This window comes from Astatotilapia calliptera, chromosome 23, assembly GCF_900246225.1.
Source record: "Astatotilapia calliptera chromosome 23, fAstCal1.2, whole genome shotgun sequence".
Taxonomy (NCBI): Eukaryota; Metazoa; Chordata; class Actinopteri; order Cichliformes; family Cichlidae; genus Astatotilapia; species Astatotilapia calliptera.
In genome coordinates, this window is record NC_039323.1 from 15,824,432 (window position 1) to 15,851,470 (window position 27,039).

The 27,039-nt window shown below is 40.6% G+C and overlaps 2 protein-coding genes across 7 annotated transcripts in view; both read right to left on the reverse strand.

The window, feature by feature from the left end:
- Positions 1–27,039, reverse strand: part of naaladl2 (N-acetylated alpha-linked acidic dipeptidase like 2) — a 568,261-nt gene that overhangs the window by 477,875 nt on the left and 63,347 nt on the right. The gene's annotated exons all lie outside the window — the stretch shown is intronic.
- On the reverse strand, positions 21,285–25,441 carry LOC113016301 (uncharacterized). 3 transcript variants are annotated; one of them, XM_026159043.1, is made up of 9 exons: positions 24,933–25,441; positions 24,471–24,548; positions 24,232–24,356; positions 23,600–23,956; positions 23,292–23,511; positions 22,746–22,969; positions 22,425–22,572; positions 22,210–22,319; positions 21,285–21,977 (listed from the first exon to the last, which is right to left on the reverse strand). In XM_026159043.1, exons 2-9 carry the CDS (start codon positions 24,481–24,483, stop codon positions 21,789–21,791), a joined length of 1,386 nt encoding a protein of 461 aa, XP_026014828.1. In that variant the 5' UTR covers positions 24,484–24,548; positions 24,933–25,441; the 3' UTR covers positions 21,285–21,788. The 3 variants fall into 3 exon arrangements, with proteins under 3 accessions (XP_026014828.1, XP_026014826.1, XP_026014827.1); XM_026159041.1 differs by lacking the exon at positions 24,471–24,548 and having other exon boundaries at positions 24,933–25,440; XM_026159042.1 differs by lacking the exon at positions 24,933–25,441 and having other exon boundaries at positions 24,471–24,924.

A 27,039-nucleotide genomic window follows, 5' to 3' on the forward strand; every position in this document is an offset into this window, starting at 1 on the left:
ACTTGCGAACCTTGTGCCGCACTCTCTTGGTCCCTTTGATCAGATGCCACACTGCAGCGCCGACTGGATACTGAACTTGGCAGATATTCTTATCGTACTGTTTCTTAGCGCGCTCAACAGATTTCCCGAGAGCCTCCCGTGCCAGTTGGTGGGAAAGCTCCAGCCTTTCCCTGAGTTGCACCACATACTGTGGTGTAGTGCAGTTGGGGGTGTCGTCGGCCGGCAGACCCGCGACCAGGTCAATAGGCTCGGTTATCTCTCGGCCCAGAAGCATCATGTTTGGGGTCAATCCTGTGGAACTGTGCTTAGTTGCCCGATAAGCCATGACAGCATAGGGGATCATTATATCCCAGTCCCAGTGGCAGCGCTCCGCGGTGGTGGCTAAGGCCTTCTGCAGGGTAACATTAAAACGCTCTACCTGGCCATCGGACTGTGGATGAAAGGGCGTGGTGCGTGTCTTTTTGATTCCGAACAGTTCACACATCCCCTGGAACACAGCCGACTCAAAGTTGGTGCCCTGGTCGCTATGCAGAGACTGTGGGGCTCCATATCTACATACCCACTCCGCAACAACCTTTCCTGCCACCGTGGGCGCTTGTGCATCGGGGACTGGATAAGCCTCCACCCACTTGCTGAAGTAGTCTTGTACCACCAATATGAATCGGTTATGCCTTTCTGTTTCGTTCAACGGTCCCATCAGATCGACTGCAATCCTCTCCATGGGGGCGCCAACACGTACCGTGCCCATCGCTGCCTGGGGGGTTTTTGGGGGCCGCGCCCTTTCAGCACAACTGGTGCAAGTGCGGCACCACAGGGTCACATCATCTTTCATGTTGTACCAGTAGTACCTATTCTTCAAGCGTGCCAGGGTCCTTTCTGCCCCAAAGTGGCCACCCACTGGGCCATCGTGCATCTGCTGCATTACGGAGTGACGATAGGCGTGAGGCAGAAGGATTTGGGGGAAAAACACATTACTTTCTGTACAGTGGAATTTCCTCACCAGCACTCCATCTTTTAGGTATAGTCTCTTCCACTGCGCCCAGTAGGCTTTGGTTGCGGGGCTGCATGCCGCTACATCGGCCCAGACGGGCCGACCTTCCCCTTTTTCCTTCCATTCCCAAACTGGGCCTATATCCACATCGTTCTTCTGGCTAGCCAAGAGCTGTTCTGGGGTCCAGCCACTGAACAAGCTAGTGTGATGGGACTCATCCACCCGGTGGATATTTGGGCAGGTGTCGTGGCTACTACTGGAACAACAGTCCACTGCTGCTACGGGTGCACACTCTGGTTCTGCTACCCGGCTTTTCTCATCGGTACCATCAGGCCCCACTACCCCCACTGGGGGCTGCCCTGGGGGGGTCATGCTAGTACCACAGTCCTCTAAGTTACACTGCACACCTTTATGCTCGAACCGGTCGCTGTTGATGGTGGGCTCTGGGAGTGTGCACGGGCATGAAGCGCGGCAGGGTCTCCTGGAAAGTGCATCCGCATTCTGGTGGTTTTTCCCAGGTCGGTGCAGCACCTGGAAGTTATACTCTGCCAGCTTCTCCAACCAGCGGGCCAGCTGGCCCTCGGGCTCCCTCAGCCTGGTCAGCCAGCGGAGGCTGCTATGGTCAGTCCGGACAGTGAACGGCCTACCCAGCAGGTACTGTCTGAAGTGGGAAGTGAACGCCACAACCGCCAGAAGCTCTTGCCTGGTCGTACAATAGTTTTGTTCGGTAGCCGACAGCCGCCTGCTCCCATAGGCCAAGACCCGCTCTTCGCCCCCTTGCACTTGGGAGAGAATCGCTCCAATCCCACAATTGCTGGCATCAGTGTCGAGGAAGAAGTCACCCTGGTCCAGTGGGTAACCCAGGACAGGGGCTGCCGTAAGCCGTCTTTTTAATTCCTGGAATGCTCCCTGGCACTCGGCAGTCCAGTTAAAACGGGCATACTTCTTAGTGAGTTCGTGGAGGGGTTTAGCCACTGTGGCAAAGTCCTCCACGAACCGGCGGTAGTATGAGGCTAAGCCAACAAACTGACGCACTTCTGTGACGGTCCGTGGTGCAGGCCAGTCCGTCACCTGCTGGACTTTCTGGGGGTCCGTGGAAATACCTCCAGCAGAGATGATATGGCCCAGATAGGCCACCTGCTCCCGAAACAGACAGCATTTAGATGGCTTCAGTTTTAGGTTGGCTCCACGCAATCTGATGAACACTTGCTCGAGCCGCTCCAGCATCTGGGTGCTATCCTGGCCCAGGACAATGATGTCATCTAGGTACACTAGGCATGTCTCCCACTGAAGCCCAGCCAGGACTCTGTCCATAAGCCTTTGGAATGTGGCCGGTGCGTTGCACAGTCCAAACGGCATCACATTCCACTCGAACAATCCCTTACGGGTACAAAATGCAGCTGCTTTTCGGGCTCTGGGGGTCATCTCTACCTGCCAGTACCCTGAAGTCAGGTCTAGTGTACTGAAGTACTTGGCAGTAGAAAGCGTGTCAAGGGTGTCCTGGATGCGTGGCAGGGGATAAGCGTCTTTAAGGGTTCGCTCATTTAGTGGTCTATAGTCCACGCATAGTCTGGGACTCTGGTCCTTCTTCTTCACTATCACAATTGGAGCAGCCCAGCCGCTATTGCTAGGTTGAGCTAGCCCAGCCTCCAAGCTCTGCTGTACTTGCTGGTCGGCCGCTATTTGTTTGTCCCCTGCCATCCTGCGTGGCGGGTGCTTAACTGGTGGCCATGGCGTGGTCAGGATGTCATGCTGAACAACACCAGTGCGACCAAGGTCATTCGGGCCAGTGGAGAAGACATCACTGTAGGACCTCAGCAGGCCTGCCAGATCGTAGCGGGCAACGTGAGTCAAACCGGGGCTGCTCTCGGCGTAAAGGGCCTGCAAATGGCTTGGTACAGAAGCAGGGGGAGTACCATTAAGTTCGAGGGCTGCCAGGACCCTTGGTGGGCGACCCCCCGACCCCTCCAGGACCTGCACGGGCTGAAGAACCCCTGCCACGGCACCACGCTTTAAGGTGACAGCTGCGGCCCCAGGGTTAAAGACTCTGATTGGGATGCTAGAGGGTTTACTAGGTTGCACAACTGCGTGAGCTACCAGTACTTGGTGCTTCTCCACAAAGCCCTTTGTAGGGCTTAGCATCATGTCTCTATGGGCGGCACAGTGGGAGCTGGAAAACCCGGGGACCACATACTCGCAGCCTGGTTCCAAAACCGTAGTGCGTGCCACCCTAACAACAAGCACCTGGGGTCGAGGGCCCACGCCAGAACATGGTATCTTTTCATTAAACAGGGTTATCTCTTGGCGGCCGTAGTCTAAGCAAGCGCACGATTGTTGCAGGAAAGGGTGCCCCAGAATAACTTCAGTGCCTTCAGCCATGTCGGCCAAAAGAAAGTCTACATTTTCAACACCGCTCCCCACCTGTACAGGCAGGTTGACCTCGCCCAGAACGGCCAATCCCTCTGGACCAATGCCTTGTAGAGTCTGAGCAGTGGATGCCTGCACCTGAGGTCTTGACTCTGCGGGGATGGTGTTAAAATAGTGGAGGGGCAGCACATTCCGCTGTGCACCAGAATCCAGCAAGGCCCGTATTTCCCGTCCCTGTATTGCTATCTGGACACACATCACATCTTGGCCTCCGTTGTGGAACACTGTGCCTGGGTCAGGGGCTGGGCCTCTAGCAGCTTTTACAGGCTTTTGGGCAGGTGAGCGAGGAGAGGGGCAGTTCCTCTGTAGATGTCCTATGCCGGAGCAGTTATGGCAAACAGCCTCCTTCCTGCTTGACCTGTTAGATGTGCTCCAGCTTTGGCGCCCACGCTGGATAGGTCTTTGGGCCCTCTCCGGTGGTTCATAACTTAGCATATGAACACTCTCCCGTAATGCAGCTGTTCGGGTCCCCTGTGCTGTAGAGACTCGTGGCCCTGGCTGCATAAGCTGTGTGACTGCCCTGGCGGCCCTTTCCGTTGTCTCGAACCTGTGGGCGATTTCATAGGCTCTTGCCAGGGTGCGTGGTTGTTCTTCCAACAATTTCTGGACCATTTCAGCATCTGCCAAAGCATTAGTGAAGATCTCTACAGCAATGCAGTCCTGCTCCAGCTTGGAGCGGTTGGCATACACAATGGAAACCTTCTCGTATATATCATCTCTGAGGGTGTGCAGGGCCTCACCTGGTTTCCGGATTCTCTGCCGTAGCTCAATGCCAATGGCTGCTGCATGCTCTGAACACGGCCCATAGGCAGCCTCCACCTCCTCCACAATCCTCTGGTAACTCCAGCGAGCAGATTTGGGGTTTTTGTGGATTATGGCTCCAGCTGCGCCCCTCAGGCTGAATCTCAGTTGGACAGCCATGGTGTTCTCCATCCAGCAGTTGGCCTTTGCACAGGTCTCGAACTGATAGAGAAAGTCTTTCCATGACCCTGACCCATCGAAATGGTCTGGTTGTAATGTGGGAATTTTCTCCTTGCCCCTCGTCTGTCCATCAGCACTACAATCTGCAAAACCCCCGTCTTGCACTACACCAGGAAAACAGCCGCGTGGCCCTGGCATGGCTTGTTTTGAACTGTGACCCTGGTCATGCTTGCAAAGCCCACGCCCCCCATCTGGTGCTGGTATTGCCATGCGAGTTGTTGGGGAAAAATAGCCCTGAGCTGGCATTTCATAGCTGTACTGCGCAGGTTGGGGTATACCCGGCATAATGGGTAGCTTCGCTGGCTCAGTAAACTGCGTTTTTCTAGGGACACTGCAGGTACAGTTCATGGCGGTGAATGGCTGGCTGCATGGCCGAGATGTAACAATCCGAGGTGGGTGATCATGCGAGCCATGCTGTCCCACTGTGAGCGGTGTAGATGCAGTGTTACCAGGGCCTTCGCAGTCTGAGCACTGCAACTGCTTAAACTCACTGCACACTGCATTCTGCTTCGCTATTGGTGTTAAGAAAGGGTTGGTGTGAGCTGAAGGTGGCGGGGTGAGATGCCATGCAGCCTCAAACTCCGTCGTATAGACTGCTGCTATGCTCGCCGCTGGCATTAACTCTATGTCCGTGATGAAGGGGTTGATGCTGTGGATTCTATTGTTTACATAAGTGGCACGGTCCACATTAGCTGTGCCACTCTCTGGGGTTTCTGGCAAAAATGGGTTGCTGCTCTTACTGAAGTACATTCCCATGCCATCCCCTTCAGCATCTCTCGGAGCCGCCATTTTCTCTGTCGTCCGAGGGAAAAGAGAAAAAGAAAGTTCGCTCCCTCTCTCTCGGCGCTTTGCGGAGTTTTATCCCGGAAAAGAGCCCCCAGTGTTACCGCGCCAGATCCGCGGCCCCGAACCGTAGTAAGGAAACCTCTGGCAGTTACTTGACTCGCAGCCGGCAACAGCTTACTATACAGGTCAACTCCGCTAGCAAGAAGATCGAGGGAGGCGTAGGAAACTGCTTTACCGAACCTTTATTTCTCCTCCAAGGCACGAACACCGCGTACAGTGGGCTGAAACAGTTTACTCACAGCGGGCATCGCCGATACAACTTTGGCTGCCGAGGGAGTTATTATATTCCTTTTATTTACTTTCTCTTCGTCTCTTCTGTAGTTAACCGTTACTTTTCTTTTCCTTCTCCGCTCACCCTCACACACCCGACAGGCAGTTCCGCTACACACACCCGCATACATTTCCCATCAGGCTTCACCCTTAAAGGACCATGCCTGTAACAATGGTAACCAGTGTGCCTACATACTCATTGTAATTGGCCTTCACTTGGTTACCCAGGAACAAAAACAAATTTAACTGAAGTAACTTGCTCAACTCTAAGAAACATCTATTCCCATTAATCTCACACTGCATTTTAGGTAGATTTTAATTTCAGTGCAAAAACATAACAGAGTACATTGACAATATGCATGTATCTGAACTAGCCTATTGCCACTCAGAAAGAAGGAGCAGGATATTCTTAGCTTGTTTACCATTTACTGGAGTTTCAGAACGACAGAGATTCATGTTAAACTAAATGAATCTGACCAACTCCATGTAAACACACAGATAGATTAAAGCATGGATGAAGTGCATGCATACACAGTCATGTGTACAGATCAAGTGTTTGAGATGTAAGCAAACTGAATCTACACATTTACCTTTCAAAGCCGAGTTGGTTGAATAGCCTTGGAGTAGCCTCAGTCTGTGTGTCTCAAAGAGGGGGCAGCAGAGGATAAAGACCTTTCTAATAGCTTCTTTTCTGTGTTGCTGCCTCTGCTTGTATTTCTCCAGCTACAACACCATAGCAGACAGGGAGAGCAGGCTGCTTGTTTACCTGACACTCTGCCTGTCTAAAAAACACACTGCTTGGTAACTTGTGTGACTGCTTGTCTACACCTTTCTGACTATTTACCCGTCTACGATAAATGTCTGCCCTCACTGCTCACCCGTACACCTGTTAATTTACCCCGGCTGTGTTTTAGTTGAACTGTTTAACAGTAGGCTAGCTTTTCTCTCTCCAAGTGCTGACATTAGCATAGTCCTTCCTCCTCTCTTACCTGCATTCAACTAACCTGTTTGGCTGTGTTGCCAGCATAACGTGCGTGTGTGTGCGAGAGGGTGTGTGTGTGTCTCTGTGTAATTGGCACTTTTTTTAGCTTCTATGATGTAATCCTCTGCGGTTATGTTTTACATTGGTTGCTGTAATCAGACACAGACACACACCTTACACACAGTAGCCACTGTACTGAAAGCACACTTGCTTTCACTGTAAAAATGAGAAGTTGTTGCTACCTCTACAACAAAGCAAAAGAAGCAAACAAAATAAATCAATACAAATTTAAAAATCTTACAGACAAAACAGTATACTGTAAATGCCATAAAGCACCGTGAACATAAATTGTTGTGAAATGTGGTGCAATAGCTTTCACTGAAGCGGTGTAAAGAGTGAGTCATACAACAAGCTCAGAGCTCCTCCCATAAGGTTGGACACTGGATATGGGCACAGTCTTAAAGAAACTGCTTGTAGAGCTCCAATAACAATGGCAACTGGAGACAGTCCAAGTAGGCTCTGAAAGGTTTACACCATTACAGATGTACTGTATTGACACTTTCATGTCTGCTTTGTTAGAAAGACAATTTTCTTTTCTTTTAAAAAAGTCTCATAGCCATTCCATCTGTGAATAACTGATTAGAGTTGCTCCATTGTTCTGGTCTGTAAGTGGTTCAAAACAAAGCGATTTATAAATAGTGAAAGGGAATTTTATGACCCCATTATTACACAGACAGCTACTTTATCATCATCACAATGATCTTTCATCAAAGGTAAAAACTGAAAGTTTTCTACAAGGATTTTGAGATTTATTTAGATAGTAGCAATGACAAAAGCTCAAAGCGCTTTACATCATAAGGTAAAGACCCTACAATAATGCAGAGAAAACCCTAACAATCAAACAACCCACTCTGAGCAAGCACTTTCAGCAGAAAGAAACTTCACTAACTACAAATTACAATTCAGCCTCATCCGTTAACCTATTGAAAACAATGAGGTAGTTAGTAGTTAGTTAGAGAGCTAGTTTTGTATTTTCTAAATAGGTTTTATTTTTATAAAAAGCTTACTTTTTGTTTTAATTCCAGTTTAGTTGCAGTTTACAGAGTGGATTTTCTTATTTTAGTTTAGTTTTTATTGTTTGAAAATCTTTAGCTGAAGTTTAGTTTTTATTAGTTACTGTGTGAAGGGCATATGTCAGAGGTAATATTAAAAATAAAAAAAACATAGTATAGGTACTCCAATAAAAACAAACTTTTTGAAAGCAGCTGAATTGCAATATCTTAGACATTTAGAATCTCAAAAAACACATCCATTGATATGAGGTGCCGAAAGGGACATTATTACTGAAACGCTCTCACACACACTACTGAAATTTTAGCTCTCACACACACAACTGAAACGCTCTCACACACACTACTGAAACGCTCTCACACACACTACTGAAATTTTAGCTCTCACACACACTACTCAAATTTTAGCTCTCACACACACTACTGAAACGCTCTCACACACACTACTGAAACGCTCTCACACACACAACTGAAACGCTCTCACACACACAACTGAAACGCTCTCACACACACTACTAAAACCAGAGGCATTTCCGCTGAACAGGAAGTTGTTTCCTGACAAGGAAACTGATGGAAAAAGTGGTATATTTCAAAACACCACAAGGATGTCTACTCAGCAACCTGCTAGTACAGCAGTCCCCAACCTTTTTTGCGCCACGTAAACGATATAAAAATAAAAAAACGATAAATACCATGAAAACCATAGAAATGTGTTCGAATTTTTGTGGAGGAATAAAACCCATTACATAGAAAGATCTCAGCTTGTGAAGGGATACAATAAAGGTGGTATCAAAACTCCAGAATTAGAATTTATGGTTGGCACCCTTAGAATTAAATGGTTAAAATCTTGTCTGTCACAGCCAGACTCTACTTAGCTCCACATCCCATGATTCTTGTTTAATAAAATAGTATACAGGATTAGACTTTATTTTGAAATGTGATTTTGCGGCAAATAAAATCCCCATAAAGATATCAAACTTTCCAAAACAGACGTTGCATTTTTGGGAAAATGAGATTTACCCACAACTTCTCCCCATAATTCAACCTTATGGAATAATAGGGTAATAACACTTAATCAAAAATCAATTTTCAAGAGTGACTGGTTTGAACAAAAATATTATATTCATAACAGATTTGTTGGATGATAACGGTGTCATTCTAAGTTACACAGAACTTTCAGAAAAATATTGTCTAAACTGTTCTCAAAGAGAATATAACAAATTTTGTGAACTGGTCCCACTGCCTCTGCTTCATTTGATTAAAATTTTTATGATATACAATAATTTCTCATCAGTGCTCCCAAATTTATTGCTTGGGCAATGTCAGCTGTTTGATAAAAATGCAATAAGAAATTTGTTAGTAGTTTCTTCAAAGACAGAATATTTCATAGTTACAACAGAATGGTTACATGGCATGGTTCTAATTTAGTTATTTCATATACACTGGATAAAGCATACAAAAAATTTATGAAATAGCCTATTCTACCTAAAGTTAAAGAAACACACTTTAAACAAAACTAATACTGTGGCAGAATTTCTAAAGAAAGAGATTTGGCTTTGAGGTGGATCAGTGTTCTTTTTGTACTGATGAAAATGAAACCCTAGAACATCTTTTTTTTTTCTATGCCCTATCACACAATGTATTTGGTGCAACTTAAAAAATTCGATTTCCCTAAATATTAATTTGAAATTTTGTGAGGTTTCACCAGAGATTCTGGCATTTCGGGCAAAATAAATTTATATTAAAAAATCGATTCAGGATTTTAATGAATCGATTTCACGTTATCCAAAGCCAGAATCGATTTTAATCAATAAATCGATTATAAAAACCCACCCCTAACTAACAGGTTGCTGAGTAGACATCTGTGTAGTGGTTTGTTTGAAATCTAACACTTTTTCCTTCAGTTTCCTTGTCAAGAATTAACTTCCTGTTTAACTGAAATGCCTTCCTGTTCAACTGAAACACCTTCCTGTTCAACTGAAATGCCTTCCTGTTTAACTGAAATGCCTTCCTGTTCAACTGAAATGCCTTCCTGTTTAACTGAAATGCCTTCCTGTTCAACTGAAATGCCTTCCTGTTTAACTGAAACGCCTTCCTGTTTAACTGAAATGCCTTCCTGTTCAACTGAAATGCCTTCCTGTTTAACTGAAATGCCTTCCTGTTTAACTGAAATGCCTTCCTGTTCAACTGAAACGCCTTCCTGTTTAACTGAAATGCCTTCCTGTTCAACTGAAACGCCTTCCTGTTTAACTGAAATGCCTTCCTGTTCAACTGAAATGCCTTGGTTTTTCAGTAGTGTGTGTGAGAGCGTTTCAGTTGTGTGTGTGAGAGCTAAAATTTCAGTAGTGTGTGTGAGAGCGTTTCAGTTGTGTGTGTGAGAGCGTTTCAGTTGTGTGTGTGAGAGCGTTTCAGTAATAATGTCCCTTACGGCACCTCATACATTGATGCCTCATCAGGCAACTCATAACATTTCACCAAACAAACAAATACCAAAACTAAGGAAAATGTTTTCTCACATCTACTTTTAGTTTTTTGTTTTAGCTAACTAACATTGCAAGAAGAGGCTCAGACTGGATCCCTGATGTATCGGCTTGAACTGAAACCCGTTTGTAACACCTGTTACACAAGCCACAGACTTACTGTCCTCATGTCCTGCACCACCCTCTCATACTTCTCTGCCAGTCCTAACTTTCTCCTATAATACCACAGTTCCTCTAATCGCACCCTATCACATGGCTGCTTACTTTAATGCTTGTGTAGTCACTACAGCTCTGCACAAGAGCAAATATTTTTTTCATACGTTTTTGCACATTTGATATAATCAGTGGAGAGAAACTAATATATGAGTAAACACAGTACAAGAATGACAAGCAGCATATGGTGCAGCCAGCCAGAAATGAAACTGTGGACCCTGGGCATTTGGACCTATGTTTTATGCTTTTTAACCAGTTATAGTAAATGGTAAAGATAATTCACCAATGGATCCTGGAGCAGCCTTTGGGGCCAGTGTTCTCCTTAGTAATGGGTTGAGTAATTAATGTTAGAGCTAATGATTTTGATAAGTAATGATACACCAATGATACTGCAACCATGACTTTACAGAAGGTTGTTTTTGCAGAATGTTAGTCATCAGTATATAAGTTAGAGGACAGAACAAGTAATCAAAAGAAATATATAAATAATGTTAAACCAAAATATACAGTCATTATTCAATCCTCATACTTTGGCCTCTTGGCATTGCATGTCTTTTTCCATTGTGTCCCTTTTGCAGTGAAACTGTCATCGGGTTCTCTCTGAATCAATATGCTTGTCTTTAATAGGCCTTTCATTAGCAACTAATCAATAACCTACCAGCAAAGGACAGCCACTCAGTGTACAAACTTCCACAATGTTTTAGCAAGACAAAAGGTGGAGAGTTCTCAGAAGAGCTGACAGCAATACATTAAAAACATTTGCGACTGAATTACCATGTCTAATGTAAAAACACTTTTTAGAGATAATTAGACTAAAGATAGAGTTAAAAATTGTATATAAAATCACAGATATGCCGGAAAAGAGTGGAGTGCCCACTTTGAGTGGAAGAGGGCATGCATACAACAAGGTAAAAACCTGGGGAAGAAAATGGCAATTTATAGTTAGAACCAGGTCAAAGAGCATTAACAGACCAAGACCAAAGTGTGTAAATGTTAACTTTCAGATAAGAACCACCATGGAGACTTGCCATGTTCAACGTGATTGTTTAAGGTACCCTTGGTTTAACTGATGGATGTTTTTAATTTTTATTCTGCTTTTTTTAATATGGCTCCTAAAGAGCCATTTGGCTCAGAGGATTGTTATAAACTGCACATAAGTTCAAATTAATTACCAAGAGTGTTGAAAGAGGGGCAACTATTTTCTATTGTGGTCTATTTGTTAACAAAATGAAATGCTGAGAGCAGTAGATAAGTGTGCCCTAACTGTTTAACAGTTGTCATAGCTCGTATTCATAAATCTCATACGAAATGATCAAGTGGCCTTGGATAATTTAAGAAGTGTAAATACTGCAAAGTTTATATCTATGACTTACTGTGAAGTCCAGTCTGAACATTCAATTTTTACTTGAACATACTAAAAGCAAATGGTAACAATATGTTTGTGTAATTTTTAGTCTGATATTTTGAATTACATCTGTGTTTGACCCTACTATCAGGTATTTTAAATATTTAGGAGGAGTTTTTATTATTATTGAAAAGTACTATATTTTAATGGTAAATTTCTATTATTTTATGGTATTTTTTCTGGTGTGCCAGCTGCAGGAATATTACTTTTTAAAATGTAAAAATTTAATGAGATTTAAAATGAACAGCAGTTGATACTTTTTTTATATTTAAGCCAAGTTTTGAATGTTTTATGCAGTGGAAGTGGAAGAAGTTGAATCTGAACATAAGCAAAGAGAAGGAAATGAGAGTCTGGATGGCTTGGAAGTCTGAGTGCTGTGAATAGGGTTTCACGTAAATATGCTAATTAAAATGAGTTTGAGGGACATTTAGAATTTTATACAGTTATTTTTGGTTCAGAGGTTACTTCTTCCAGTGTGCCAGTGTTATTTGTGCAGCTACGCTTTGTGCTGCTGCGCATTACAGGCAGCACTGTTTTGATTGTATGATATATAAGTAAAACTGAATTGATTTGAGTTCCTTGACAAGAGGCTGTCACACTATATGGTGAAATATTAATTCTTAAAAAAAAGCCATTTTGACATTGTTGTTTGATTTTTTTTTCTTTTAGTTGTTCTGATGAGCTTTTACCATTTAAACTGATGCTTCCTGGAAAATTACAAGATAATCACCAATAATTTTTTTTGGACTACCTCAAGGTGTCACAGACAAATGCTAAAATGTATTTTAATCATTCTTTTTTTCTGTCATATTGTAGATTGCATTAGCTGGGCAATTATATATTTTATATTGCAGTTTAATTGCATTCCTTTAACAATAGCCAGTGTTTTTCCACTATAACGAGCACCAACTACTAAGAACTGATGGTTGCTAGGTACCAAGTGCAAAATTATTCAGATGGTGTTTTTGCAATTTTATTTTATAAATATAGCCTTTTTATGGATATCAAGAATATCAGGACATGCAAGAAATGACTAAATGCTAAATGATCTATAAAAAAGAGAGAGAGAAATGGGAAAAACCTATTATGGACAAGAAGCAGAAGTCCTGCTGCCAAGCATGCTGTAAACTGCCAGGACCGGAGGAGTCTGGTTTCTCATTTATATGACACTAGACAAGATACTTACACTTTATAATTAAATCATGGGGGAAAATTCAACAGATCTGCTTCAATCTTCAATCCAGAATGTCTCAAGACGTCAACATTTCAGTCCAAAAGTCAACACAAATTAAATTTATAAAAGCAGACATTGGTTTATGTCCACAAAAAGCTAAGCTAAAAAGGAGTGATGATGAGTTGTGGTCACACTGCCAAGTCATCCACAAATAGCCAACAGTGGAGGAGGCTTGTCTGTCCTTATATGCCATTAGGCATGAAGATGATAATTTTCTAAGTATAAGACTACATACTGGGCCAAAATTGGGGGAGGCTTTAATTTTCCTGCCTCATCCATCCATAGGCATGAAGGACATGTAACCAAATTAGTCTGTAAACTCCTCTTTCACTGTGGTCTTACTGGCAGGAATTACATTTTAATGTCATTTGAAACAGTTTAACACCCCACACCAGTCAGGAGTTATTGGACACTCTGTCTTATAGTGTAATTAAATTTTTGGAGGTGTGCTGGTAAAATTACCAAACACTGAGTGTGTGTCTGTAAATAGAATAATAATTTCGGCCTTTCACCTTATTAGAAATGACTTCACTAATCACAAATACACTAGATCTTGATAGCATTAATTAAACACATCTACATTTTAAAGTAAAATGTGAAACTGTCTGACCTTTCTAGTGCACCTGACTTTAAGAGTCCCATTACAATCCGAGTGCTGCTAATTAACAAGCCGATTAAACACTTTTTAGATTAATTACAGTGGGAGTTGTTCACTGACGTCTGCCATCTCATTCCCTAGAGGAGAGTGCTCCAACCATCTTAACCATGGTTTTCACTCTGTTCTGTCAGACTATTTTACAAAGTACAGAGATCCAAAGAACAGACAAAAACTCATAATGAAATATAACACAAAAGAAGATAACAATATTTTCAGACATTGTTGTTCATTAAATTCAATTAGACAACTATCAGATGAGACCCTATCAGCAGGTACTTGGCGTCACCAGGAGGGAAAAGCTCCCTGTTAACATGAAGAAACCTCTGAAAGGATACCTCAAGGCAGATTTGGGATGCATTGGAGAGGTTATGTCGCTTGGCTAGCCCAGGAACCCCTTGGTGTCTTCCCAGAGGTAGAGGCAGAGGCTCGGGGAAGAGAAATCTGGTCAACCCCACTTAGACTGATGTATATAAGATAAGATAACCTTTATTAGTCCCACACGTGGGTGCCGCAGCCTGCCACTGAAGGAGCTGCTCAGTGCTGTAACAGTCTCCTGCATGGGGTGGGAGATGTTGTCCAACAGGGATGACAGCTTGGCCACCATTCTCCTGTCACCCACCACCTCCACTGGGTCCAGAGGGCATCCTAGATAGGGATGGGTATCGTTTAGGTTTTATCCGATACAGGTGCCAAACCGGTACTTTTGAAATGGTGCTGATGCTTAAACGGTGCTCAAACCGGTGCTTAAAGAATGGAGAACACAAATTTTGTCCTAAAACCTCTCATCTTTAGCTGTTTTTTTTTGTAAAAAGATAACAATGTTAGCCTTTTCTGCAGCTATAGGGCATATATGGTATCACTCTTGGCTGGAAGCAGTGCTTAAACAATGGAAAAAACACAAACTTTGTTCAAAACCCTCTCATATTTAGCTGTTTTCCACTTTTTCTTTGGTCATTTTTGGCCAGGGTGAAGGGAGTATCTGCGAGAATGTCTCATGACAGTGACATAAGCGAGTGCGACATTCATGACAACAGCTGTGTGCAGATCAACAATGGATAATATATCGAGTACCGGAGAGAGTATGAGCGTGCAGCGTTTAAAGCGTGGAAGTACTGACCTTACTTTAAGTTTGATTCCATAAAAAGTGACAAAAACATTAGTGTCCATTAGCATTGTGCGTGGGAAGAAAACTTATTTTTACAGTGAAAAAAACCCCCTAAACTTCCAAGCAAGCTCCGAGTGCGCTACCACGTAATGGAAAATTTTCACCTGCTTTACAGGTGAAAATAAAGCAAAAGGACCGCTAGTCTTTGATTTTATTTATTTTCTGCTGTGTTTTACTTGCATCTATTTGAAAGACTGAGTGTAAACACAAAAAAATAAAAATTATGTGCTGGAATGTGCAGAAAATAGGTTTAAATATTAAACAAATTTCTTCCAGTCAGTGAATGTTGCATATAATTGCATTTTTGCTTGATGCAAAAAGTTAAAAGATTAAAACTAATAAAGTTTTAAAAAGGGACTTTTCCATTTGATTACATCTTGTATGATGGATTATGTAGAAAAAGTAGAATTGGGCTGAGAGATCTATCGCTTTATCACCTATTCAGGTTGTAAATCGTGTTTTTAAAAAGTAACTAAGTAACTAAGTAATTGATTACTTTTGAAAATAAGTAATTAGTAAAGTAATGGGATTACTTTTTGGGGGAAGTAATCAGTAATTAGTTACTGATTACTTTTTTCAAGTAACTTGACCAACACTGGTGGGGGACACAGCAAACATGTGGAAGAAGGTGCTCTGGTCAGATGAGACCAAAATGGAACTTTTTGGCCAAAATGCAAAACGCTGTGTGTGGCAGAAAACTAACACTGCACATCACTCTGAACACACCATGCCCACTGTATGGTGGTGACAGCATCATGCTCTGGGGGTGCTTCTCTTCAGCAGGGACAGGGAAGCTGGTCAGAGTTGATGGGAAGATGGATGGAGCCAAATACAGGGCAATCTTGGAAGAAAACCTCTTGCAGTCTGCAAAAGACTTGAGGCTGGGGCGGAGGTTCACCTTCCAGCAGGACAACGACCCTAAACATAAAGCCAGGGCAACAATGGAATGGTTTAAAACAAAACATATCCATGTGTTAGAATGGCCCAGTCAAAGTCCAGATCTAAGTCCAATCGAGAATCTGTGGCAAGATCTGACAACTGCTGTTCACAAACGCTGTCCATGTAATCTGACTGAGCTGGAGCTGTTTTGCAAAGAAGAATGGGCAAGGATTTCAGTCTCTATACGTGCAACGCTGGTAGAGACATACCCTAAAAGACTGGCAGCTGTAATTGCAGCAAAAGGTGGTTATACAAAGTATTGACTCAGGGGGCTGAATAATTACGCACACCCCACTTTTCAGTTATTTATTTGTAAAGAATGTTTGGAATCATGTATGATTTTTGTTCTTCTCACGTGTACACCACTTTGTGTTGGTCTTTCACGTGGAATTCCAATAAAATTGATTCATGTTTGTGGCTGTAATGTGACAAAATGTAGAAAAGCTCAAGGGGGCCGAATACTTTTGCAAGCCACTGTATAAACAAGGAAACTGCAACTGGGCCCTATGTCAGAGCTTTGTTTTGAATAATATAATGCAATGTTGAAACAAAGACACAACAAAACTGCTGTAATATCACAGAGTGGCACAGTGTAGAATGTAACTTGTGCAGCTAAGTAGGTACAGTTTAGATAGATTTATTTCTTGGCATGTGTGTTTGTATGTCTGTCTGCATTATCAAATTTTGCTCCACATTATGATAGACAGCAAATGTTTTCAAGCCTGATACTCATTACATACAAGTCCATCATTGGTAAGAGAAGTCATCTCAGCCAAACCAAAACTGTGCACTGCTGCCTAGTATCCTTAGTCCACATTCCTATACTGTATCCAAAATCGTTCATCTGAGGTGAATCAGTTAACAGTGCAGGACTGAGTTCAGTGATAGTGCTCCTGGGAGAGTGGAGACACAGGGACACATTCAGCATGGAACAGCTTATCACCATTAAAGGCTTACAAGAGAAAAGTAGAGAAACAGGACATAGAGGAGGAGAGGGAGAGTGGGAAAGAGACACAAAGTCAGAAAAAAAAGAAAGATTCAGACAATAGGAGAAAGTTACAATAGAGCATCTGTTCTGGTGCTGCATAGCAAGAAAGAACCGAGACTGCATCAGGCAGACAGTATTGGTATTATTATATAGACACTATTAAACTGCCATGGAGAATTTCTATGAAAATCCATCACTTTTCATGACAGAGAAATTAGAACATAGTACTTTCTGTACTATTACTGGGAAAAAAATCTGATGCCATGAGGAAAATGTGTCTATTTTGCATTTGTTTAACATTTAGAATGAAAGAAAAATTATCAAACATTATATTAGCTTAAAATATTTAAGGAAAATTACAGTAGATTATGATAATAGTGTATCATGCCAGCTATGGTCTATATGTATGGTCTTTAACAACAAAATAAAAAAAATAATAATTGAACAAAATATAAAATAAAACTGTAAAACCAGCCCATGTTATTTCTAGTCACAGCCATGAATTCCTTCATGAATTCAGGCCCTGCAGTTTTTCTTGTGTCTGACTGCTATAATCTAGTTTGTTTTGTAGGCAAAAAGAACTCTAATAAGGGTTGTGTATAGATTGCTAGTGACTGATTATGCACTTTGCTGGTTCATCCTAAACAATGAAAATTACACCCCCTGTAGGTCAAGCACTGTACTGGGCAGCCAATAGAAAACCAGTCAGCTCGGTCAGCATTAATCTTGGTCAGAATCTGCCTTAACTGATGAGGTTGCTAATGCTATTGTTCTACTGGGACCAAAACTGTGGAAATGAGAAAAGCTTAAATTTTTGCAGTGTATGCATAATCACTCAAATAATCCAGATGCAGTGTAATTTTATAATCAGTTCTCAAGTCTTTGATACCTTGCTCCAATTCTCGGATTTGGCTGCGAAGGGTTTATTTTGACTTCCAGCCAGAGTCGTAGATCATGGGAAACCTAGCCTCTGTCTTATGGTAACGATAAAGGTTCAAAGGTAAAGTGGAAGGAACTTTGTGAAGTCCAAAGGAGTAAAGGCAAATGACAGACAGGCAAAACAACAACAACAACAACACAATCATTAATAATATGAAATAAAAGATGTATTATAAAACATAAAACAGTCAAATGTGCATTGGTACTATATAAACAATAACACAGCATATGTGGACTTTGTACTGGTCTTTTGTGTAAAAGAGTTAGTTGAATCAAGGGACAAATTGTTGAATTTACAAGGTGATCTACATTCAAACAACAGGTTTGGTCACCTTTGGCTTTTGACAATGATGAAATAATAAGACAAAAATTAACTTGACAACTCGAGGAAGTTTGGACTAGAACCTCTCTTTCTTTGAATCAAAAGTTGAGTTGTTACAGGAGGATTGTGCATTTCTGCCACATATCTGGCCTGGATAAGTGCCAGAAAGTAGAGGGTTGGTGACAAACATTTTCTGCTTTTCGACCAGCCGTTTGTGTTATATTGCCTACTTTTTGTCTTTCTTTTATCCCCATCTCTGGAATGTCTGAGTTTGTTCTGTGAAACGAATCTTACAATAGAAAAGTCAGACTTAAATTTAAAACATATGTTGTTTGATTGGTCACCAAAGATAAATCACTTTGATGCTAAATTAGGAGTGTTATCAGAGAGTGCAGAGAGGAATGTGACTGCTGAAACACCATTTATTTAATTCTAGCTGTTCAGCCAGTGGGAAGCAGCTTTGCTTTGAAATTCAATATTCAAAAGCTGTCCAAGAATAACAGCAGTGATTGTGTTAAATTTGAAGAGAAAATATAATGTGGGGAGATATTGAGCTTATTGAGCATGCCTGCCATTAATCTGACTTGACTGCAACCTCGATCCTAGAGCACACCATTTAATGTGAAATGACAAAATATTACAACCAGCTCTTAAATGCAGGCAATCTTCCACAGTGCAGCTCACAACCTTCGCATGCCTGGAGCTTTTAGATTAACCCAGATTTAGATTACATGGAAAAAATTGCACAAGACAAAGTTTGGATACCCCTAGTAGAATTTGTGTTTAGTGGGAAGAAGATAAACTGACCTCTAAAAGGCAAGTTAAAAATGAAAGATTCTTTTCAACATTTTGTGAATGATTACTGTATTATTTTTGTTTTTTACAATTTAGCTTTTTAAAAAATTATCAAAAGTTCGGAAGTTTCTCAGTGTTTGAAACCACAGTCTTTGACCCTAATGGGGTTGATAAAGTTATGGCTTTTCACAATCATTAAGGCAAATTTAGAAGTTTTATGAGTTCTCTGATTACTCAAACATAGTCTCAACAGGACTTCTATGTCTTGCACTCATCAACTGCTTTTAAAATAACAGATGCAACAAAACAAGAAAACATTTTATGGTGAAAGCAACAGTTTTATTATTTCAAATTTCTTGTCCCTTAGTTCATATTGTTAAGAAATTCCATTTAACCAGAATTGTGAATGTAAAAATAAGGTATAAAAATCTGCTCATATATTTATTGGCCCTCTTCATTCTGCATCAGATCCCAAACCATCTTCATTGGGTTTAGGTCAGGTGACTTTGGAGGCCAGACCATCTGGTGCAGCACTCCATCACTCTCCAGCCTGGAGGTGTGTTTGGGGTCATTGTCCTGTTGAGAAATAAATGATGGTCCAACTAAACGCAAACCGGGTGGGATGGCATGTCACTGCAGGATGCTGTGGTAGCCATGCTGGTTCAGTTTGCCTTCAATTTTGAATAAATCTCCAACAGTGTCACCAAAGCACCCTCACACCATCACACCTCCTCCATCCTTCACAGTGGGAACCATGTATGTAGAGACCATCCGTTCACCTTCTCAACTCTGGACTCAGACCAAAGCACAGATTTCCACTGGTCTAATGTCCATTCCTTGTGTCTCTTGGCCCAAACAAATCTCTTCTGCTTGTTGCTTTTCTTTAGTGGTGTTTTCTTAGCAGCTATTTGACCATAAAGGCCTGATTCACACAGTCTCCTGTGAACAGTTGATGTAGAGATGTGTCTGCTACTGGAACTCTGTGTGGTTTTTATCTGGGCTCTAATCTTAGGTGCTGTTAACTTGGGATTTCTGAGGCTGGTGACATGGATAAATTTATCCTCAGCAGCAGAGGTGACTCTTGGTCTTCCTTTCCTGAGGCGGTCCTCATGTGAGCCAGTTTCATTGTAGCCTATGTCTGATTTTTGGGACTGCTCTTGGGGACACATTCAAAGTTATAGCAATTATAGTTTTGTTTGCCGACCATAGCAACATCATGAAGCTCAGAGAGAGAAGGCCAAGGGTTTGCAGTGCTGTGAACAAAGCAAAGGATGGCTACTTATAGGAATCTAAAATATCAATTTTTTCTTTGCTACATAATTCCTTATATCTTGCTTCATTTTGATGTCTTCAGTATGTATCTACAATGTGGAAAGTAGTAAAAATAAAGTAAAAAAAATAAATGAGAAGGTGTGCTCAAACTTTTGACTGGTAGTATACATATACATTTATGTATATTCCTTCATGCTTACCACAAAAATTAACTTTTATGCAAATTTTGGCCAGTTCCTATGGCCAAACAAAGAATGCTATGAGTAAATATATATTTAGAGATAAAAAGGCTGCAGAACATTTTTAAAAGAACACCTCACTCGTTAAGCATGAGGTTGGATCCTCCTTTGGACTTGTGCTGGAACCAGCGGAAGGGCAAAATTCCACCGATACAGAGGAAAATAGATTCAATTAAATACTAGCAAACAGCGAAGAATATGTGAAGCTTGAAAGTTGAAGATGAAAAGAGAACGGTTTCTAAAATAGGATAATGATCTGCAAAAAGCCTCAGAATCAAAAATCAACTACCTCAAGTGGTAGAACCAGGGGTTAAAGTGGGCCGGAACGATCTGGAACAGTGTTTCCGCACCTTCCATTAATGAGCAATTAAATCTGATAGGCAGGTTAATGTTTATTACTGTTAAATTAGTTATAGTTTCATGTGCTGCAGCCTATTGTTGCTCCCAGGGATGGCATGGAGATACTCGCTCAGTAATGATAAAATTATGACACTCTACAGCCATGCCTATACCTTCAACACATCCACTTTTCTTCACTGCAAAAACAGCTATACTTGAAACAAGCCAAATGTTCTTAAATCTGACAAAATTTTCTTGTTTTGAGCAAAAAAATCTGCCAATGGGGTAAGCAAAAGTTGCTTGACTAGAATTCTTAAAACTAGCAAATTAATCTAACTGTCATATGCCTTTTAACTAGACAAAATTGTCTAAAATGTATGCTTATTTGAAGAAAATGTGACTTATTATAAGTAAAAGACACTTTGATATTTAGAAAATCTGTACCTAAAATGAGTATTATGCTTTCTTGAACAAGCTGTTTTCAAGGATTATTTGCTTACTTTAAGATTCTACACCTTAATTTAGATTTTTCACATAAAAAAACACCTTACTATAGGACAAATTTTCTTAAAACTGAATTGTTTCTTTCTTGATTGAGCTAACTATAAGAATTATGTTTCGACTCTGAGAACAATAATCAGCAAAAATTCCTGAGAATAAGACACCATCTCTTCAAAAAGCTACTAAAAATAAGGGAATTCATCTTAAATTAAGACAGCAAAAGCACTCTTAGTTTTTGCGCTTTTATTGACACAGCAATGGGTCAGTAACTCACTGAGGTCTGTTCCAGGAGAATCATGTCTAAAATTATACATTTCAGCAGGGTACTGTGTAACATGGCCAATATAAGAAGTGCATATTCAAGATACTCTTAACATGAATAATAACAGTATAACACACTCATAGCTGGTATCAAAAATAAATTTTGCTGAAGCTTAAAACAATCACTATTTCAAATCCTATATTACATAACATTTTAGAAGAACAAGTTTAACGACCACACAAACAAACATGTGTTTTACATTTGAACAACTTTTCTAAAGAAAAAAAAAACAACCTCACTGACTAACACTGAGTCTGATAAACAAGGCAGATGGAGTCTGTCATCTGAGAGACTCACTCAATGAATGACTTCCACTCACCAAGCGCCTTCTTGTAAGAGGGGGTTGAATCTCGGTGGATGGAGTCTTTGAGTATTTCAGTTTGCAAGACAGACAGCAGCGTGGAAATGCACTATGGATATGTGAGGTGGAGGGCATAGTAATATGCCATCAGATAGAGCAGTCCCTCATTAAGATCCTTCCGTTCAAAAGTGCTCACCGGTGTGGTTCCAACAGCTATCATGCAGTTGCCTTCAGAGACAAGCAGAACTGGACAAGCCAGGGGTCGCTGACGCAGGTAGCCTTCAGGGTCTTCTGAAGTCTACATGACAGAAAAAAAGAGGATTAGAACAAGACTGTAAGAAACACAATTTTTGAGTTGCATTACAGTTTAAAATAGATCAACTTTTTTTGTAGGTTTTATTAACATCAACATGTTATGGGGATCTGAACTTTAAGAATATTTGACTGACTCCACAGTAAAATATATAAAATGAAAACGTGAGTAACTGCAAAATTCAACAATATATACACATAGAATATTGCAGCCTTACCTTTAGGACATGGAAAAAAGCCTCACTACAGATGCCCAGCTTCTTAGGTGGTACTGTGCTGGAAGGGAAAAGCATGGGAAGGGCTCTGAACACAGCTGCTGCATGTTCCACTGGTTTGAAAAAAGAAAAATAAGACAGGGCAACACCATTAAGCATTGCAAATAATGTAATCTGCAAAGCATAAATGTAGACAAATCAAGATACTGTAGCATTACCTCCATCCAAAGTTTTTGGCGGCTTCATAACTTTCTTCATGACACCATAAAACTGCACCTTCGAGTAGAAGATTTCCCATCTATCCTTCATCTCAGAAATGTATTTCAAGTTGGATGGTTGAATAATTCTCCGCAGCTCATCAAGGACCTGAAAAATACAGACAGAAACCCAACTGATAGATCTGTCTAGCTCTGTATCTGGTCTTGACAATAAGTGATAACAATTTAAACATGAGGGCCAGTATTTAAGAAATTTGAAAATCATATCAAAATGTCCCCAAAGTAATAACAGGATGGCTAAAAGAAATAAGTGCTGCTTACATGATCCAGTTCTCTGAAACAAGGATATGCCTCTAGTATCTTCACTGCTCTGTCCTGCTCCTTTATAGCATCAGAGTTAATGAATTGTCTTCTAGACTCAAACTCCAGGTTCAGCAGTTGGGTAACAGCAGCTTCGTTCGGTTTTTTGGTCTTGTATATTTCTTGAAGTGTCTTGTAGTGTTTTGCCTGGGTTTTTTGGCTGTCAAAGAAGTCAGCTGAACCAGCTAAACACACAGAGCAGAGGTGTGTAAATCATTTATTGCCACAGTAAGGCTTTATATATCTGTTATTGGTGCAAAGCAATAAAACAAAAATACCAAAATATATCTGTAAATTAGATCAACAAATTAACTAACCACCTATCTTAAAATTGTTCATTCATCCTGTCAAGTTGTCACTATTAAATGGAACACAAAGATTCCAAGATAAACAGTGAAGTAGTTGTGTTCCATTGTTAGCAGAATTTTTAACAAAAAAACAAAAAGTTTCGTCCAAACCACATTTACACTCAGGGTGTAATAAGAGGGTGTATTATATTATACTTACATTCTTCATCACTGCCATCCTGGTGGTGCACTGGGGTGCCCATCGATCTAACTGGTGATTTATCTAGAATAATAGTTGATGCACTGGACTCCCCACTGCTGTCACTTTTTGCAACACTTTCATTCCCATCCTTTCTTGGCTTCTTCGCAGGAGGTTTTTTGCCCTTCCTTGGACTTTTGACATTGGAGAGTCTCTTCATTAGCTTTTTAGCAACATGCTCCTAACAGGTACAAACGATAAAAATTAAAAGATGATAAGATACATCACTCATGATTAACACAGAGTGGTATTGAGCAAATGCTACTTACCCACTCACCACACGTTTCTTTAAGCATTGGGTAGTACTCCATTAATCGCTTTGCCATGGCATCAACCTCATGTTTGCTGGGGTATCTGGAGTCCTCAGCTGCTCTTGCTATCGAAATCATGTTTGTCATGGTGTTTCTTACGAGTCGACAAAAGAGTTCCTTTGACAAAGGTTCAGCACACTCTGTCCCCAGTTGCTTCTTTTCAAAGTAGGAATGTCGAGCTTGCTCAAGTTCACTGTCTGTGAAGACTATGTACTCTGGGTTGGACATAGTCACAAACTTAGAAGTGCTGGGTTCCTCTCTGGAGAAGTCACCATCTCCAGTAGTTGTTAGCGTTTTTTCAGCAGCAGTCTTGTTCTAAAATACAGTGTACATAGGGCTAATTTCACATAAAATTGCACAAGAACTTTAGGTCTCTAAATATGAAAGAAAGTACAACATAATATCAGTAAAATGTTGAACAATAAAAAATATGTATATTTAATAAATGTGTAGGCCACTTGATTTAAATCAAAACTAAAGAAGATTCTACTGTCTATCTGTTAAGTGAGTATTGGTGGAATTACTTGAAACTGCATAAAACAAGCTGGTGTGTTCTCAGTTTTGTCACACAGCGATAGGACAGAACTTACTTCTTCACATTTGTGCACTGCAAGCCATAGAGCCCGACGCCTGAGGAAATGTTCAGGACCAGGAAACAGATCTTTGATGTCATCTCGTGAAAGTGATGAGAGCAGGTCTTCTCCAACATTTGCTTCTGCAATAGGAGTTTCCAATTATCACTACATTGCATTATCCTCAGGTGCAAGCCAGCTGACAGCTTTGCTTGGGTAACAGACAGGATACATAGGAAACATAATTTAATATTTACCATTTAAAACCATGACTCTATTCCATTATACTCCCTCCTCACTGCTCCACAGGTTCTAAATTACCTTCCTCCTATTGACTGGTAAAAGTAATATATTTGTGATACATCAATTAAATGCATGTATACATATAAATGTATTTTTTTTTTTTTTGCTTCCTGGGCTAAAGTATATAATGAAATAACTTCACTAATGGAAATTTGAAACTCCCACAATTTCTGTAAAACTGGCATTAACTTATGGCACTTTGCACACTTGTTGAATAAATTCACAGACACTGAAACTAATAACTGGACATGAATTCTTTCATAACTCTCTGCACTAGCATATTTAAAAATGCTAATGCAACTAAGCTAACCGCACAGCTAAGCTAAGCTAACAACCGGGTATAGCCTGCCATGCTAGCGACTTAACATGCAACATACCAAAACACAAAACATAGAAAAAACAAAACAGTCACATACCTTTCAGGTTGGCAATTGTTATTTCGTCCAGTTTTTCCATAGCGTGCCTTAATTTCTTCACACTGTACCAACTGTATCGCATCTACACCCAGACCTCTGATCCTGCAATCCAACCGTTTAGGCACGGAGCTAGAGGCGGGAAGGTGGGCTGTACCAACTCAGGAGTATGGGGTTGTGTACGGAAATGGTTTAGTTCGCTCTTTTATACCTATAAAATGATATATATTTAAATATTTGACTATTTAGTTAGATTATGTTCTGTAAATACTGATGTGTGGGTACTGTTACTTACTACAGCTGTTTTAAGGCACTGAATTAGGATAGCCATTCCTACCCCATAATGGAATAATCCTGGTTATCTTGACTTTATGGGAAAAGTAGTTCACAGACCAGTAAAACAAAATGATTTGGCGCTGTGTTATCTACATCGTTTTTGTGGGTCTGACCCTCAAATCCCTACTGAGTCATATTAATTCTGCACATAGCCATAGTCCAGATTTCCGTGAAGTTTGTGGCATAGATGGATGTGTCAAAGAATATCGTGTTTACAGCTAATTTTGGTATCACATTCTTCGAATACACTCCGACCACCTTGCCAATGGACGATGCAGTGGATCGATTAGGACACAAAAATCTGTAAGGTGAGACTGAATATATACTTTAATATCTTTGAAAATAATCATATAAAATATTCATGTTAGATGTCTACTTGTTTTTACAGCTTAACAGTAGATATGTTAATGCTTATTCCTTATAATCCACAACAATGCTATCTATTTATAAAGAATATTCTGATAGTGTTTAATTTCTTCTACTAGAGAAAACAACATTTTGTATTTTTTTAAACTTTTGTTTTAAATAAACCGATTGTCATGGTCCGCAGTCTCCTTGGTTGTTTGTGTTTATTAATATTCATTGTGTCAGTTAGTTTCCTAGTTATTTGTTAATTATTTCCAGTATTTAGGTGTTCTCTGTACCTCCCTTGTCTTCAGTGTATTGTCCGTGGTTCGATATTCATGTTTATTCCTGTTTTACTTTGATAGTCCCTGCCTTGCATCGGTGTATTCTGTTTTGCTTCCTCCTGGTCTCTTCTCATCTGATTAGTGTCAGCTGTGTTTCGTGCCTGTCTGCCAATTCCTCGTTTCCTTTTGTGTGTGTATATTTAGTGTGTTCTTTGTCGGATCATCTGTATTCTCTCCTGTGTTATCATCTGTGTTCCCTCCCTGATGTTTTCATGTCTTATGTTCCTTGTTCAAGGTTGTAAGGTTTTTGCAACATTTTCCATGTTTCCTGTGTTCTTTAGTTTAGCTTTCCCAGTTTAGGTTTTTGAGGATTTTTCAAGGCTTTTAAACTACAGTTAAGCTGCCAAATAGCAATGAGCATTAAATGAATATCCATTTATTAAACTCAGCTTGAAAACATGCATATTTTAGAGTAAATTATAAAATGCAGTATATTTCTGACATTAAATTTTTTTAGAAATTATCAGTGTACCTTGTATTTAATTTCCTTATCCTCAACTAGTCAATTAATCAACTAATCTCAATTGCAGTTCTAGGAGGGAACCCTCATCAGCAGTGAACAGAAATCTGAGTAACATGTGGGCATACAGGACCGATTCAGTGGTGGAAAGCCAGCCAACAATGAGATTTCATTTCATATTACAGTTTCACACACAAAGATATGACATGTGCGGTCATGAAATATTACCTGGGTGATGTAATTGGACTACACGTGAGCTCAACATATGTTTTATAAAAGGTACACTGCTTTACATGCATGAACTGTATTTTCAGGTTATTGTTTTGGACAGTTTTGTGACAATTTTTAAAATGAAGTTGTTGTTTTTCTATAAATTCTGACAGTTGAATGCGATTTTAGTATTGCCATAGTATAGATATACTGATGCTGATCTATTATTCTGTTTGACATGGCCTAAAGTGAATGAGTTGTGCTGTTTCTGTTTTTCAAATGGGCCTGTATTTTCATGTTTACCATGTGCTTTTAGTTCCTGCCTTTGTTCATATACTGCATATTGTGTCAAACTTGACAGCAATTATTAAACTTTAGTGTCAATAAATACATTTCTTAAACTGAGCAGCTGTTT

Excerpts from the sequence above, each read along its gene's own strand:
- LOC113016301 (XM_026159041.1), bottom strand. The coding sequence starts at position 25,014 with ATGCGATACAGTTGGTACAGTGTGAAGAAATTAAGGCACGCTATGGAA. Across the intron at positions 24,357-24,932 it reads AACAATTGCCAACCTGAAAG|AAGCAAATGTTGGAGAAGAC; the intron begins GTATGTGACTGT and ends CTCCTATTGCAG. Across the intron at positions 22,970-23,291 it reads GGATGGCAGTGATGAAGAAT|CTGGTTCAGCTGACTTCTTT; the intron begins GTAAGTATAATA and ends CTGTGTGTTTAG.